At 45.5% G+C, this 13,084-nt stretch overlaps 1 protein-coding gene across 1 annotated transcript; it reads left to right on the forward strand.

Annotated features, from left to right (window-relative positions):
* The first annotated feature begins 2,192 nt into the window (after positions 1-2,192).
* Positions 2,193-6,636, forward strand: LOC132829018 (basic salivary proline-rich protein 2-like). The gene is made up of 3 exons (XM_060846281.1): positions 2,193-3,485; positions 5,436-5,644; positions 6,486-6,636. Coding segments are annotated over exons 1-3 (1,419 nt in total). The 5' UTR covers positions 2,193-2,276; the 3' UTR covers positions 6,487-6,636.
* Positions 6,637-13,084: the final 6,448 nt, after the last annotated feature.

Genomic DNA, 13,084 nt, shown 5'->3' on the forward strand with positions numbered 1-13,084 from the left:
TAGTGCAAGGGAATGGGCAACTCTGAAAAGCTCTTCTTCTGCTCCTGGATGTGTCTAAAATAGCCACTAATAGGTCCAGGCAGCAGATGGTGGGGCGGGGAGGTTCTGTGGTTCCTGATTACCTGCTGCTCTTTCAACAGGTCGCACACTTGCAGGGTCTCCTTGGAGAGGGAGCATGTGATGTCTGATGGAACATTCAAAAATGTTAGAGGCTGTTGGGCACTGGGAGGATTGGGTTGCATATTTGTCCCATCAATGACGTTTTAAATTGATCTTCAGTTTTCTCTTTACCAACAGTACTGTATATGCTATCTTTAATTTGGTTCAATTTTGTTTTGTTTTTGCCAAAAGTGTATTAGGTCTGATTTAGAGTTTTGTGGCACAGTTGGGCCTGCATTCTCAAGTGCTACTTGTCCCAACAAGTCCAAATCAGTGAATTTAAAAAAAAATACAGTATAAGCATTAAAAAGAATCAGCCCAAAGTCACAGGATTTTATGGTGGATGGTTGGTTGAAATTAAACTCAAACTTTAAAATGGAGACTGGACTTTGTCTAAAAGCATTTGACGTCTCTTCCACACGTGATTCCAGACCCATAGTAATGTGGTTGACACATAACTGCTCTCTAAAATGGCCTAGGCAATTCGAGTTCTGTAACAAATGTTGGACTTACCATTGATGTCCTATCCCATGAAAGATTTAAATATTCCCAGGACAGCTGCCCTCCCTACTACCTGAGCAAAATTGTGGTTTTCATGTAAGTTTACACGATACAACTAATCTGTCCTTAACATATGTCTACGTATACTTTACAGAAGTAGTCACTTGATAACAGTTAGGAGTGAAGAATGCAGAATATGGAGACCAATTATAACACTAACTGCTCTCCCCCGTCTGTTACTGTCTTAACAGCATAAAATGAAAACTGAGTATTCCTAGTGGTATATTTACCAACAACTATTTGTAAAATCAGTCGGAACAGCACTGGTTACAGAGAAAGGAGGAAATATTTTCAGACTGACTGGCACCATTGTGTTCCTGGGGTGTGTATAGAAACCATTGTTTACAGTTACATCCCTATAATTTCCATGCTAGTCCCAAAATTAGTCTTTGCCTTGTTACTATAGGTTTGAGATTCATCTCTCCTTGCCCGATGGCCCCTACCCCCAATCTAGTGCTGCTCTCCTTAACACAGTGACCCCCTTTTCCCTACCCAGTGACTCCCCTTTCTCCACCTGAATGACTCCCTTCCCCCCACCGCAGTGATTTCCCTCTCCCCATCATATTGACTCCCCTCTTCCCACCCCTTTTATTCCCCTCTCCCCACTTAAGTGACTCCCCCTCCCCACTTCAGTGACTCCCCTCTCCCCACCTCAGTGACTCCCCTCCCCCCACCCCAGTGATTCCCATCTCCCCACCTATTGATTCCCCTCTCTCCACCTGTGACTCCCCTTTCCCCACCACAGTGACTCCCCTTCCACATCCCACTGATTCCCCTCTCCACACCTTAGTGACTCCCTTCTCACCACCCCAAAAGACTCCCCTCTCCTCATCTCAGTGTCTCTCCTCTCCTCTCCCCATCACAGTGATTCCTCTCTCCCCACCTTAGCGACTCCCATCTCTCCACCTGTGTCTCCCCTCTCCCCACCTCAGTGATTCCCCTCTCCCCACCTCAGTGTCTCCCCTCTCCCCATCTCAGTGACCCCTCTCCCCACCTTAGTGTCTCCCCTCTCCCCACTTTAGTGATTCCCCTCTCCCCACCTGTGTCTCCCCTCTACCCACCTCAGTGACTCCCCTCTCCCCATCTTAGTGACGTCTCTCCCCAACTCAGTGACCCTTCTCCCCACCTCAGTGTCTCCCCTCTCCCCGCCTTAGTGTCTCCCCTCTCCCCACCTCAGTGACTCCCCTCTCCCCATCTTAGTGACCTCTCTCCCCAACTCAGTGACCCCTCTCCCCATCTCAGTGTCTCCCCTCTCCCCATCTCAGTGACCCCTCTCCCCATCTCAGTGGCCCCTCTCCCCACCTCAGTGTCTCCCCTCTCCCCACCTCAGTGACCCCTCTCCGCATTCCAACAACCTCTCCTGCACTCCAGTGACCCCACTCCCTCTCCGCACTTTCGTGACACCCGCCCGGAGCTGGGAAGCGCCTGTACAGGATCCGGTTTGCCTGCAGTGCCTCCCACAGTCAATCAGCCCGGGGGGAGGCACTCTGTGTGGAAGGGGAGCGGACCGCAGCCGGGACTGGCCTCGAACAGGAGACGGCGCCTTCAGAAGACCAATGATGGAATCTATAAAGAGTGAATGTTTGGTGCCCAGTTTTGTCGGTGACACTGACGAGCCCTTTGTGGTTCCAGCCTCCCCCCCTCCCCCAGGGGGGTGGGGTGTGTGGGTGGGGAAGAGCATGGACCCCCGCCTCCGGGCGGTCAGGGCGAGCAGACCGAGTCCGATGCAGGGACCAGCCGCTCAGCAGCTCGACATCAGCGCGCTGCTCGGTCGCTGCCTCCGCCACGGGGCCAAGGAGCCGCTTCCCGGGGCAGGGGGCACTCGGAGCAACTGGAGAGCCAGGGTGCTCCCCACCCCCGGGGGGTCACACAGCCAGCCCCAGGGGCACGGCCAAGCTGCGGCTGACCTGGCGACCCCCTCCGGGCGGCCGGGCTCCGGGCCAGTGCGAAGGATCACAGTGGATCTCCGCGCCGCCTTAGCCCGAGTGCAGGAGCCGCCTGAGGAGATCGGGGATCCACCCGGTGAGGGAGATTCCTCACCCCCTGGGTGTCCCACACCCCCGGGGGCAGACCCCTCACCCCCAGACCTCCGAACCCCTGAGGTAGATCCCTCTGGGTTAGATCCTTTTCAGAGAGTTCCCTCGCAGGTAGATCCCTTTCAGGGAAATCCCTCCCTGTTAAATCCCTCTCTGTTAGATCCCTCTCAGAGAAATCCCCGTTGGGTAGATCCCTCTCGGAGACATCCCTCTCGGGTAGATCCCTCTTGGAGACATCCCTCACGGTTAGATCCCTCACGGTTAGATCCCTCTCGGGTAGATCCCTCTCGGTTAGATCCCTCTCGGAGACAACCTTCATGGTTAGATCCCTCTCGGGTAGATCCCTCTCGGTTAGATCCCTCTCGACGAAATCCCTCACGGTTAGATCCCTCTCGGGTAGAACCCTCTCATAGAGATCCCTCTTGGGGAGATCTCTCTCAGGTAGATCCCTCTCAGGGAGATCCCTCACCCAGATCCACAATGACCCAGAATAAAACCAAGCGACAGAGACAGGCAGTGCCCAGGGGCTCCCCCCAGAGCTGCGCCAAGAGAGACGGGCTGTGGAAAATGAAGATGTCTCTGCCAGCCTTGGTGAAGCCCCCTCCCCTGCCAGGGAGTCCACACGGCGCCGGAGCCATCGATGACCGTCGCGACCCGCCGGTGGGGACACCCTTCGTCCCGTTGCCAAAGCTCCTCCGGACAGGCAGCGGCTGGAGCTCACAGAAAGAGGTGAGGAAAGTGTGGCCTTAGCTTCCCCTTATTCTGGTAAGCCAACCTGGCCCCTCTGCACCCACTGCCTCTCCTGGCACCAATGAAGAGAAACCTCTTTCTCCCACTTTGGTAGCAGTGTACACATCCCAACCCAGGAGTATCAATTCCAGTCCCTCGTTGATGTTCAGACAGACATGTATGTGCCCTTTGCAACATGAGGTCCCATTGTTATACCCCTATCACAGGGCTTATTAATGATGCTCACTGAGATACAGAGTGCAGTACAGAGCAGGTCAGTGAGGACACATGAAATAAAGAACTTACATTTATAGAGCACCTTTCACAACCTCACTCTTCTGCCAGTGCCTTTCACCACTGCATTTCTCCTGAAAGACTGTTGCACATCAACCATGTGACAATGAGCAAAAAAAATCTGTTTTAATAATGTTAGGGTAAATATTTGGCATAAGTATTGTTTGGGACACCCTGATCTCTGAAATAATATCACGAGATCTTTCCTGTTCACCAGTGTGATTTTCTGTTTGCTGTCTGTTTGGCAACACCTCCAACAAAAGCATATCTCCTCCACCTCCAACCTGTCCTTGGACTACCAGTTTATGGAAAGAGATTTGAACTCAGTTTCCTGGCCTGAATTTGAAGTGCCATCAGGAATGGGATTAGAGGTGGGCTAGACCAGAAAGTACCAGCACTGGCCCGGTTTCCTGATGGGATTCCCATCAAGTCTGCAGAGGTCAATCAGTCTCACTACATTACCTACCCCACATATGTCAGCATTACCACTTCCAGCTAAATTCCAGATTCCTGCAACCACAGGGGTGCAAAGTAGATGCCTAGTGGCAAGCCAGAGGTGCTGGCAGTGTAGGCAGGGCTGGAGGCCTTAACCTGTTGGTGTATCAGTGTGGTGCATCACCCAGAGAGTATTTGCAAACTCTGCCTCTTCTCCAAACCTCTTTGAACAATGGGAGGCTGGGTGCTCAAAGTACAATTGAAAGGAAGTTTTAAAAGTGTTAGTGAGAACACTCCTCTCCCTGACATACCTGCCACTGTAGCCTTTTCCTCTCAAATTGGAAGGTGGCTGATTGACCCTCCAATTTTGAGAACTCATTATGAATTAGACAGGGAGAACCTATCTCCATGCCAAATAAGAGGGTGCCTCCATGGGAAACAGTTCTAACTCCTGTTTTCTCTTACCTCAGAAGGAACATCCAGTCCTCCCAGAGATGTGAGTGTTACCAATAGATTTCTACCTACTGTAGGATGTTGGAGACGAGCATGCTATTCCGCCCATCAAGTCTGCTCTATGATTCAATTAGAGCATGGCTAATTTACTTCACTTTCCAGCGTTATCCCCATAATATTTGATTCCTTTACAGAATAAAAATCTTTCTATCTCAGCCTCAAACATTATTAATGATGCAGCCTTGATAGCTCTCAGCTGTAAAGAATTCTGTAAAGATTGACTGCACTCAGAGAAAAATATCCTCTTCATCTCTGACTTAAATGGGTGACCCCTTTACTCTGAGATTATGCCCTTTTCAATGGGGCACATGTGCCTCAACTATTCCCTACTTGTTACTAACATGTGATCCTATTGTGGAGAAGTTGGCAGGTTTCTCTTTCATATGAAGAGTAAAAGTCAAGTTTCATCATATCTTCATATGTACTCCCAACCAATTTTGCCATTTCATCTAACCCAGCAAACACTGAGCCAGTTATACCATGGGCCATGGATACACGTTGTAGATTCAAATCACTTGACCGTAATCTTCCAAATTTTCCTCCATCTCTGTGAGGACTGTCTCCCTGGCTTGTACCTAGTTACAGGGTTGCAATTTACTTTTAGTCACTTGGCTGGCGGATGGACCCCTCACACTCACTTCATGTTATTTGGAAATTAACTTTGTGTAAAAATGTAGATTATCATCACTGACACATCTAAACTTTCAGATCAGATCGCCAGACCCGCAAACGAAGGGAATGGATCCAAGTTTCATCAAGTCTGTTGAGGAATCTGCCATCCCATTTCATCAGCTACTACGTCAAATGAGGAAAAAAACGTCCAGAGTGAACCATGTGCTGATTACTGAGGTACTGAAGAGTCTGAGGGAGGACCTGTGGTCAGTGCCCGAACAACCAGAACACAGCCACCTGAATTAGTAAGTGTCATGGCTCTGTTCTCTCCAGTGGCTCCGTGATTAAGTGCAGTCACTAAAGCAGCACTGAGAAATTCACCAAGTCTGCTGATGCTGTTTGCTGCATTTAGCTGATTTGTGAGGTAAGGTGGTTGTTGAACTACAACTGGCCTCAGAAAGGGCAAAAACCTGCTCATAGTCACTGTTTGGTGATGCCTTTCTGGAGAGTAGAAGCCTGAAGAGAATGACCTTAAATATGGTGATCCCATAATCAATAGTCTAGGCCTCACAATGCAGGCTTGCATAGAGAATGATCTCTTGGTAAGGTGACCAAGATGAATAGCACTTTCGGAGCCAAAATCCATCATTCACTCACAGAGTAAAGATACAATTGGGTAAGTGGATGGTGAGGGGGAGCAGGAAGCACAGATGACATCTCTAATTTCTAACCCTGTCGTTAACTATGGCAGTAAATATCTTCTGATTATTTTTACAATATATCAGTCTCTAGTCCCGCTCCCTCTGCAGCCTTTAGGAGCACAGGACCCCACCACATCCTGAAATCATGAGTTTATTTCTTTTTAACCAAATGCTCAGGATTTGGACACTGCTGGCTCAATCCTCACAAGAAAGAGCATGATCCGCGTTTAGTTTGGGTCTCTGGAATGCAAGTTTAGAGCCAATACCACTACACGATCCTGTTAACAGCTCGGTGTTCTCCTAACTGAGCTACCTGGGCTCATGGAGGCAGTTCATGTTTAAAGTAGTGCTGCCAATTAAGCAGTGGTTGGCAAAATTACATTTGTAATGGGCTCTGAGGAAGGGTCACTGGGCCCGAAGCATTAACTCTGATTTCTCTCCACAGGTGCTCCCAGACCTGCTGAACTTTTCCAGAAATTTCTGTTTTTGTTTATAGTTGGCCCCTAATCTGAGCACCAAAGCTTTTAAAGGACTTCCTACTGATTGTTATGTGTTTAATTGATTATCATATTTCTACTCCCCCCACCCCCCCCCACCTTCCCCACCAAGTCTTCATGCTCAACACTTCAGAAGAGATGTTTCATTCCAACAAAGGGCAGAGAACAGAGCTGAAGTCAAGGCAAAATGCACACTGCAGGCGTCTGACCAGTTCAGAAATAAGTTGCCTGTCAGGATCAGTTTGTTCACAAACAGGTCTCTATAGCACCTTCAGGCTGTGGGTGTTGGTCAGATGGTGGAAGAGAAATCCCCGACTATAAATACTCAGTGCTCATGTTGAAACTGTATACCTAGGCTCCCTCTGGTGGAGCAATGGGTCCTTTTACTATCCACGATGGAACTGAACTTGATGTGAGCTTGAGTACCTGTGTGACACCCAGGCAGCTTTTCACTGCACAAGACACCAGGGAGCCCTAGTGCATTTGAAGTCACTGGGCATTACGGCAAAAAATCTGCTCTGACTGGACTCGCACCTAGCAGAAAGGAAGATGGTTCTGCTTTTTGAATACCAATCAGTTCAGCCCCGGAGCATTGTTGCAGGAGTTCCTCAGGATGGCATTTTATCATCAGCAACTTCATTAATGAATTTCTGTCCAACCTGGAGATGTAAGTGTGAAAAGTCACTGATGATTGCACAGTTTGCAGTTCTCTTCATAACTCAAATGTTGAAGTAGTGTGTGCCTGCTTACAGCCAAACCTGTACAACATATTGACTTGGTCTGAAAAACGACAAGTGAAATCTGCATTACACAAACATCACGCAATGACCATCTGCAGCAAGAGAGTACAATGGCTTTGTCTGAACAGCCAACAACATTACTATTGTCAGACCCCCCACCATCAACATTCGTAAGCGGAAACCACCTGGACTAGCCATCCATGCACTGTGGCTACAAGGATTCCTCAGAGGCTGGGAATGTGTGTTTTCCAACAAGAGGTGTAGAGGTCAGCAAACCATTTGGGCTCTTAATAAACTTGTCATTCAGTGCTTAAAACCATCTTGGTTATTTTTCTGCATTCTCTAGCTACTTTGCAATGTACTCTTCAATGTAAACAGGACAATGCCTACAGCCTCACCCATCTCCCACTTCCCTCTTCCAGTTCTCCATTTCTCCTGAGCTGTTGCCTAGAAGTACTTACACACCAAATACAACCATCTAGTCTCATCCATTTTAATTCCAGAACCTTCCAGCCCTGTGCTTATCTGGGACAATTCTTTGTCATGGGAGAACGTTTTCCCTCAGGATTGGGAATGGTGATGTTCATTCCAGTAATCTCTCTGCTCTAGTATCACAGCTCCTGTTGGATGACGAATTTCCAGATATACCCGAAATAGAACAGCAGAGAGCAAGTAAGCCAGAAAATGACAGAATTCAAATCTGACAAATTACAAGAAATATTGCATTTGAATCTGGAGACCTGTGTAAATCAGAGCTGGTGCAGCTTAATCTTCTTGAAAGCAGGCGCTGTTTGCTGTTCTGTATTTTAATATTCCTGTTAATAATCTTCATTCTGAAGTGTATTTAGTTTAAAGGTTCTTAGCAAAGTAAAACAAATGTAATCTTGATTACTTTAGACTAGATTACAACATAACAATTTATAATTGTGTTATCACACTTACTTCACAGTGTTGGCACAGGATAATCAGACACAATCTGGGTTTTGTTTGATCTTCTCCCTTACTATTCTGCTTAGGAGGAGCTACATCAGCACAAAACACAGGTCAAATCTGAGAGTGCCTTTGCACAGGAGACCAATTAAAATGTAAATCCTTCTGTGGGAAGCTATAATCAACAACCAGGGTTTGGTTGAACTTTGAATCCAAGATAATAGCCTGTGGAAATCCTGTTAAAATCAATCAGACTTTGTTCAGCATTGGTGGCTCAGTGGTTAGCACTGCTGCCTCACAGCACCAGCATCCCAGGTTCGATTTCAGCCTTGGGTGACCGTCTGTGTGGAGTTTACACATTCTCCCCATGTCTGTGTGGGTTTCCTCCCACAGTCCAGGTTTCTTCTGGTCTGCTGACCAACATTGCTCCCTCAACTATTACTTAAAATAGAGATTGTCTGGATGTTGTCACAATGCTGCTTGAGGGGTCTTGCAGGAAGCATATTGACTGACATGTTTACTGCAGTTAGGAATGACTTCATTGTCTGTGAAGCATTTTGAGATGTCATGAGGTTGTGAAAGGTATTATACAACACAAAGCTAGCACACAGGTGCAGCAGGTGATCAGGAAGGCTAATGGAATGTTGACCCTTATTTCAGGAGGGTTGGAATATAACAGGAGGGAAATTTTACTGCAGTGGTACAAGGTGCTGATGAAATCACATGGGGAGTACTGTGAGCAGTTTTGGCCCTCGTATTATTTATTGGAAGCCATTCAGAGAAGATTTGCTAGGAAAATCCTCAATATAAAGGGATTGTCTTATGAGTGAAGGCTAAACTGTTGTGATTATATTCACTGGAGTTTATAAGAATGAGAGGTGACCTAATTGAAACATATAAGATTCTTAAGGGGCTTGACATAGTAAATGCTGAGAGGACATTTCCCCTCAGGGGAGAGTCTAGAACAGAGGACAGGGTCTCAGAATGAAGAGGCACCAATTTAAGAGTGGGATGAGGGAAATTTCTTCTCTCAAGGTTAAGTGTCTTTGGAACATCTTGACACAGAGAGAAGTGGGGCCAGGATCCTTGAGTACATTTAATGCTGAGATAGAATCTTGGTCAGTAGAGGAATTAAGGGTTACATGGGAAAAAACAGTAATGTAGATGTGGGGAACGTCAGGTCAGCCGTGCACCTATTGAATGGCTGAACAGACTTGAGAGGCCAAATGGCCTATTCCTGTTTCTATTTCTTATAGTCTTAATTGAGGTATTTCTTAATTTATTTCATCTACTTCAGCGATAACTCTGAAAACCTGGACACTGATCCAAAGCATTCTTTCCTTCTCTTCTCCCACCTTGGCCAGACTCCAATCCCAAACTTCTACCATATTTCGACACCACATTTAAACTTCTTTAACATCTTTAGCGTACATCACAAACTGCAATATCCTTCCCACCTCTTCTGATTGTAATTTCTACAAATCAGGAATTTGTACAGTTCCACTGAAGTTCAGACTGACATAGAAATTTCCATTAGTAGGTCTAGAAACTAAAATAAATTGTAAACCTTGCACATGGAATGAATGGTTTAGTTATCATTTTACTATATTCTCAGGGATAGACAGATGCTCAATATAATTGTGTTTGCTACAACAAACAAATAACTTCACTTTGGCACACCATACAATTCAGGCTAAAGTTACAAATAAAACTTATTGGAAGATGTAAATTTGCACAGAAAACAGAAATTCAGAATTTGTGAATGGAATGAGCTGTCAGAGGAAGTGATGGAGGCTGATACAATTGCAATATTTAAAATGCAGCTAGATGGGTATATGAATGGGAAGGTTTGGAGGGATATGGGCCAAGTGCTGGCAAATGAGACGAGAGTAGGTCAGGATATCTGGTCGGCATGGATGGGTTGGACCAAAGGGTCTGCCTCCATGCTGTACATCTCTATATTGAAAATCTTATTTTTATGTAATTCGTAGGTGAAAACAAGTGATTTAGGTTTACACATTTTATCTAACCACAATGATGTGAACATATACCCTAGATTGTTTGCTGTGAAGAATAAGTTCTAACCTCTTTATGTCATGTGTTAATCTCAATATTCCACCTGCTAAGCAGGATCCTCCTCAAGAGGGGGAATGTACGTTGTGATTCTATTTCCTGTTAATGACAAAAACATCTCAGCAAATTCAGGTTATTACCTACGGTCCTGAAGCACACATGTATAGTATGTAATTATTATACTCATTAAATTGAATAAGTCCACCGTACATTTTAAAAGTTTTTGGGCAACGAGAACCCCCAGTCTGATCCCCCGACTGACAGCAACCTTGGGCAGGAGGAGACAAAAATTCAAATTTTCCAATGGCAGGTTAAGATTTTGCTATTAAATTCTCAAAACCTTTCAGATGGGTTAGCCTTTCAAATCCAGGAATCTTTCTAATATTCATTGGCATGTCATGAGTCTTCATGAACTCCCCTGTTTCCTACAGTAGTGTTCATGGGCACAATCTTATATTGGGGACCAGATTATTTATGTGTGGCAAGTACCTGGTGGGGTAGACTTTATCTTCCATGTTCTGGTGAGTACAAATGTCTTCAGTAACCTGGTGTTTCTTTGCAAAGATGTTAAGGGTGAAACCTCCCCATGTTGATCAGCTCATGTGCGGCCTCAGGTATAGTGTTGTTAAACACTTACGGTGAAAGGGGTCAAGCCTAATCAAGTTAACATGCCTATCCAAATGACACAGGCTGATGTAAGCAAACCTGACTCAGACATGTGAAAGAAGCAGTATCTCTGTCATGCCAGTGGTGTTACATTGGTAATGGTAATGAAGTGACAGATATTGATCGCAAATGAAATACCTCACACTCGAGCTCCTGTGTGACATCCTCTGCAATGGCAACCAATTGTACAATGTAAACTCACTCGTAGCATCATGATGCATTGAGTAGAGTGTGGTATATAGCCTGGCAAAGTGCAACAAATCCTTCATCCTGTTGTGCCATGAGGACCAGACTCGAGTCAGTTGTGGAGCACTGATATCCACAGCCACCTCCATCCAGGCTGCCATCTCAGGGAAAAGAACATCCCTCTCTTAGTCTTCAGGCAAACCTCTAGTTAGGTGCTGCTAAAGCAAAAGCAGCATTTTGCCTGGTCTCTGACATCTCCAGGGATATTTGAGGAATAATGAGTGCTGAAGTGCCATCTGAGTTCCTTTTAAACATGTCCAAAGATGTGCAGGTTAGGATTGATTAGCCTTGCTAAATTGTCCATAGTGTCCAGGGATGTGTAAGCTAGTTGGGCCAGCCATGGGTTACACAGGGTTAAACGTGGTAAGATGCTCCTGGGAGGGTTGGTGTGGACATGATGGGCCAAATGGCTTGCCTCCACACTGTGGGACTCTATGACTCCAGATGTTGGAGTCTGGAAGATTATGATTGGCTTCTAAACTTGCTGCCAACAAATTCTGTCATTTGACTGGTGCTTGAATGTGTAATGAACAGAGAAGGATGTAATTGTGCAGGAAAAAGTGTCCTTCACCTGAGCAGATGTTCCTTTCACTTCTACCCATGATTCCAGACGTAGTCTCAATGAAAAGGAAAATTCTGCCCTTGTCCAGTTGCATCAGATTTATTGGGAACACAAACATTTGCTTTGATCCCAGTCTGACCCAATTTCTTTCACATTCTGAAGTTCAGATGGTCAATAAGATAATACTTCAGTTAAGTAAAACTACGCTCATTGCTCTGCCACAAAATCTTGAAGACACGAGTTATTGGATAATCCTGGGATAGTAGAAATCTCTTTTCAAGTAGGCAGATTTAAACACAAACTGCACAGTCACCAGTTATCCAACTCAACACAATGGACACAAATCGCTAATGAAGATATTGGAGGCAAATACTCTTCAGCGTAAGTCTTTATTTTGATGTCAAAATAGTACACTGTCCAATATAGTAATGAATGGGACCATGAACAGAAGCAACATAAGAGCGGCTCAAGATAGAATTAAAACTCAGTTCAAATTTACACACATTTTACTGTTATGCATTGTGTACCCTGAAACATCTATCTTATCCATAAAATGACATGTGTTTTTCAGGAACTGTACCTAGAATCAAACTACAGCAACTCCAGATCACCATCTCCACAACATTCTATGACTATTTGATTTTGAAAGTTCCAAGGCCCATTGCCTGTCACTATTAGAATTAATGGATTAGTCAAGCTCAGAAACTATTGTGTTATGATCAACCTCAACACTTCAGACTAACGACAGTCAATACTCTCCTCACCTGACAATCTCACACATACTTTTGCTATCAGGGCTAATGGATGGCTGTGAGGAGCTTTCATGGTCAGGAATCCCAGCTAATTTTCCCATTGTACCTATCACCCAACCGTTATGGTATCCCTAATGTCAATTGTGGCTCCTATCACCCTGACTAAAAATCAGTCAGGAAACTCAAACTAGAAAAGATTAACATGATTAACTCCAGGAACCAGAATCGTATCTGGCAACTTGTTCAAAGCAGTCTTCGTGCTGGTTGATATTATATGACAGGCTTGATGGAAAGCAATGGTCTATTCTAAACTGCCTTAAAAACGTTCCTCAGCCTTTAAATTTCCAGAATATCCAGAAAATAATTCTGTCACATCTCATTGTGCAAGTGAAGAAGTAGTTTCTGGAGAGACGTAGTTCCTGCAAAATACATGTTCTTCATTTTATGGAGTAACAGACGGGCAAGGATGTTGGTTGGCGTGCTTTGAGGAGAGACCCTGTAGTTGAGCAACCTGCCCTGCTAAGTGGCTCCAGTGTCACCAATGGCCAGGACCATCCCTGAGTGGTTTCTTAGGAAAC

This window comes from Hemiscyllium ocellatum, chromosome 28 (assembly GCF_020745735.1).
Source record: "Hemiscyllium ocellatum isolate sHemOce1 chromosome 28, sHemOce1.pat.X.cur, whole genome shotgun sequence".
In the NCBI taxonomy this organism is placed as follows: domain Eukaryota; kingdom Metazoa; phylum Chordata; class Chondrichthyes; order Orectolobiformes; family Hemiscylliidae; genus Hemiscyllium; species Hemiscyllium ocellatum.

Bases quoted from the DNA above. Each gene is read 5' to 3' on its own strand.
- LOC132829018 (XM_060846281.1), top strand. From the start codon at position 2,277: ATGATGGAATCTATAAAGAGTGAATGTTTGGTGCCCAGTTTTGTCGGT. The intron at 3,486-5,435 runs GTGAGGAAAGTG...CTAAACTTTCAG, and splicing joins GCTGGAGCTCACAGAAAGAG to ATCAGATCGCCAGACCCGCA.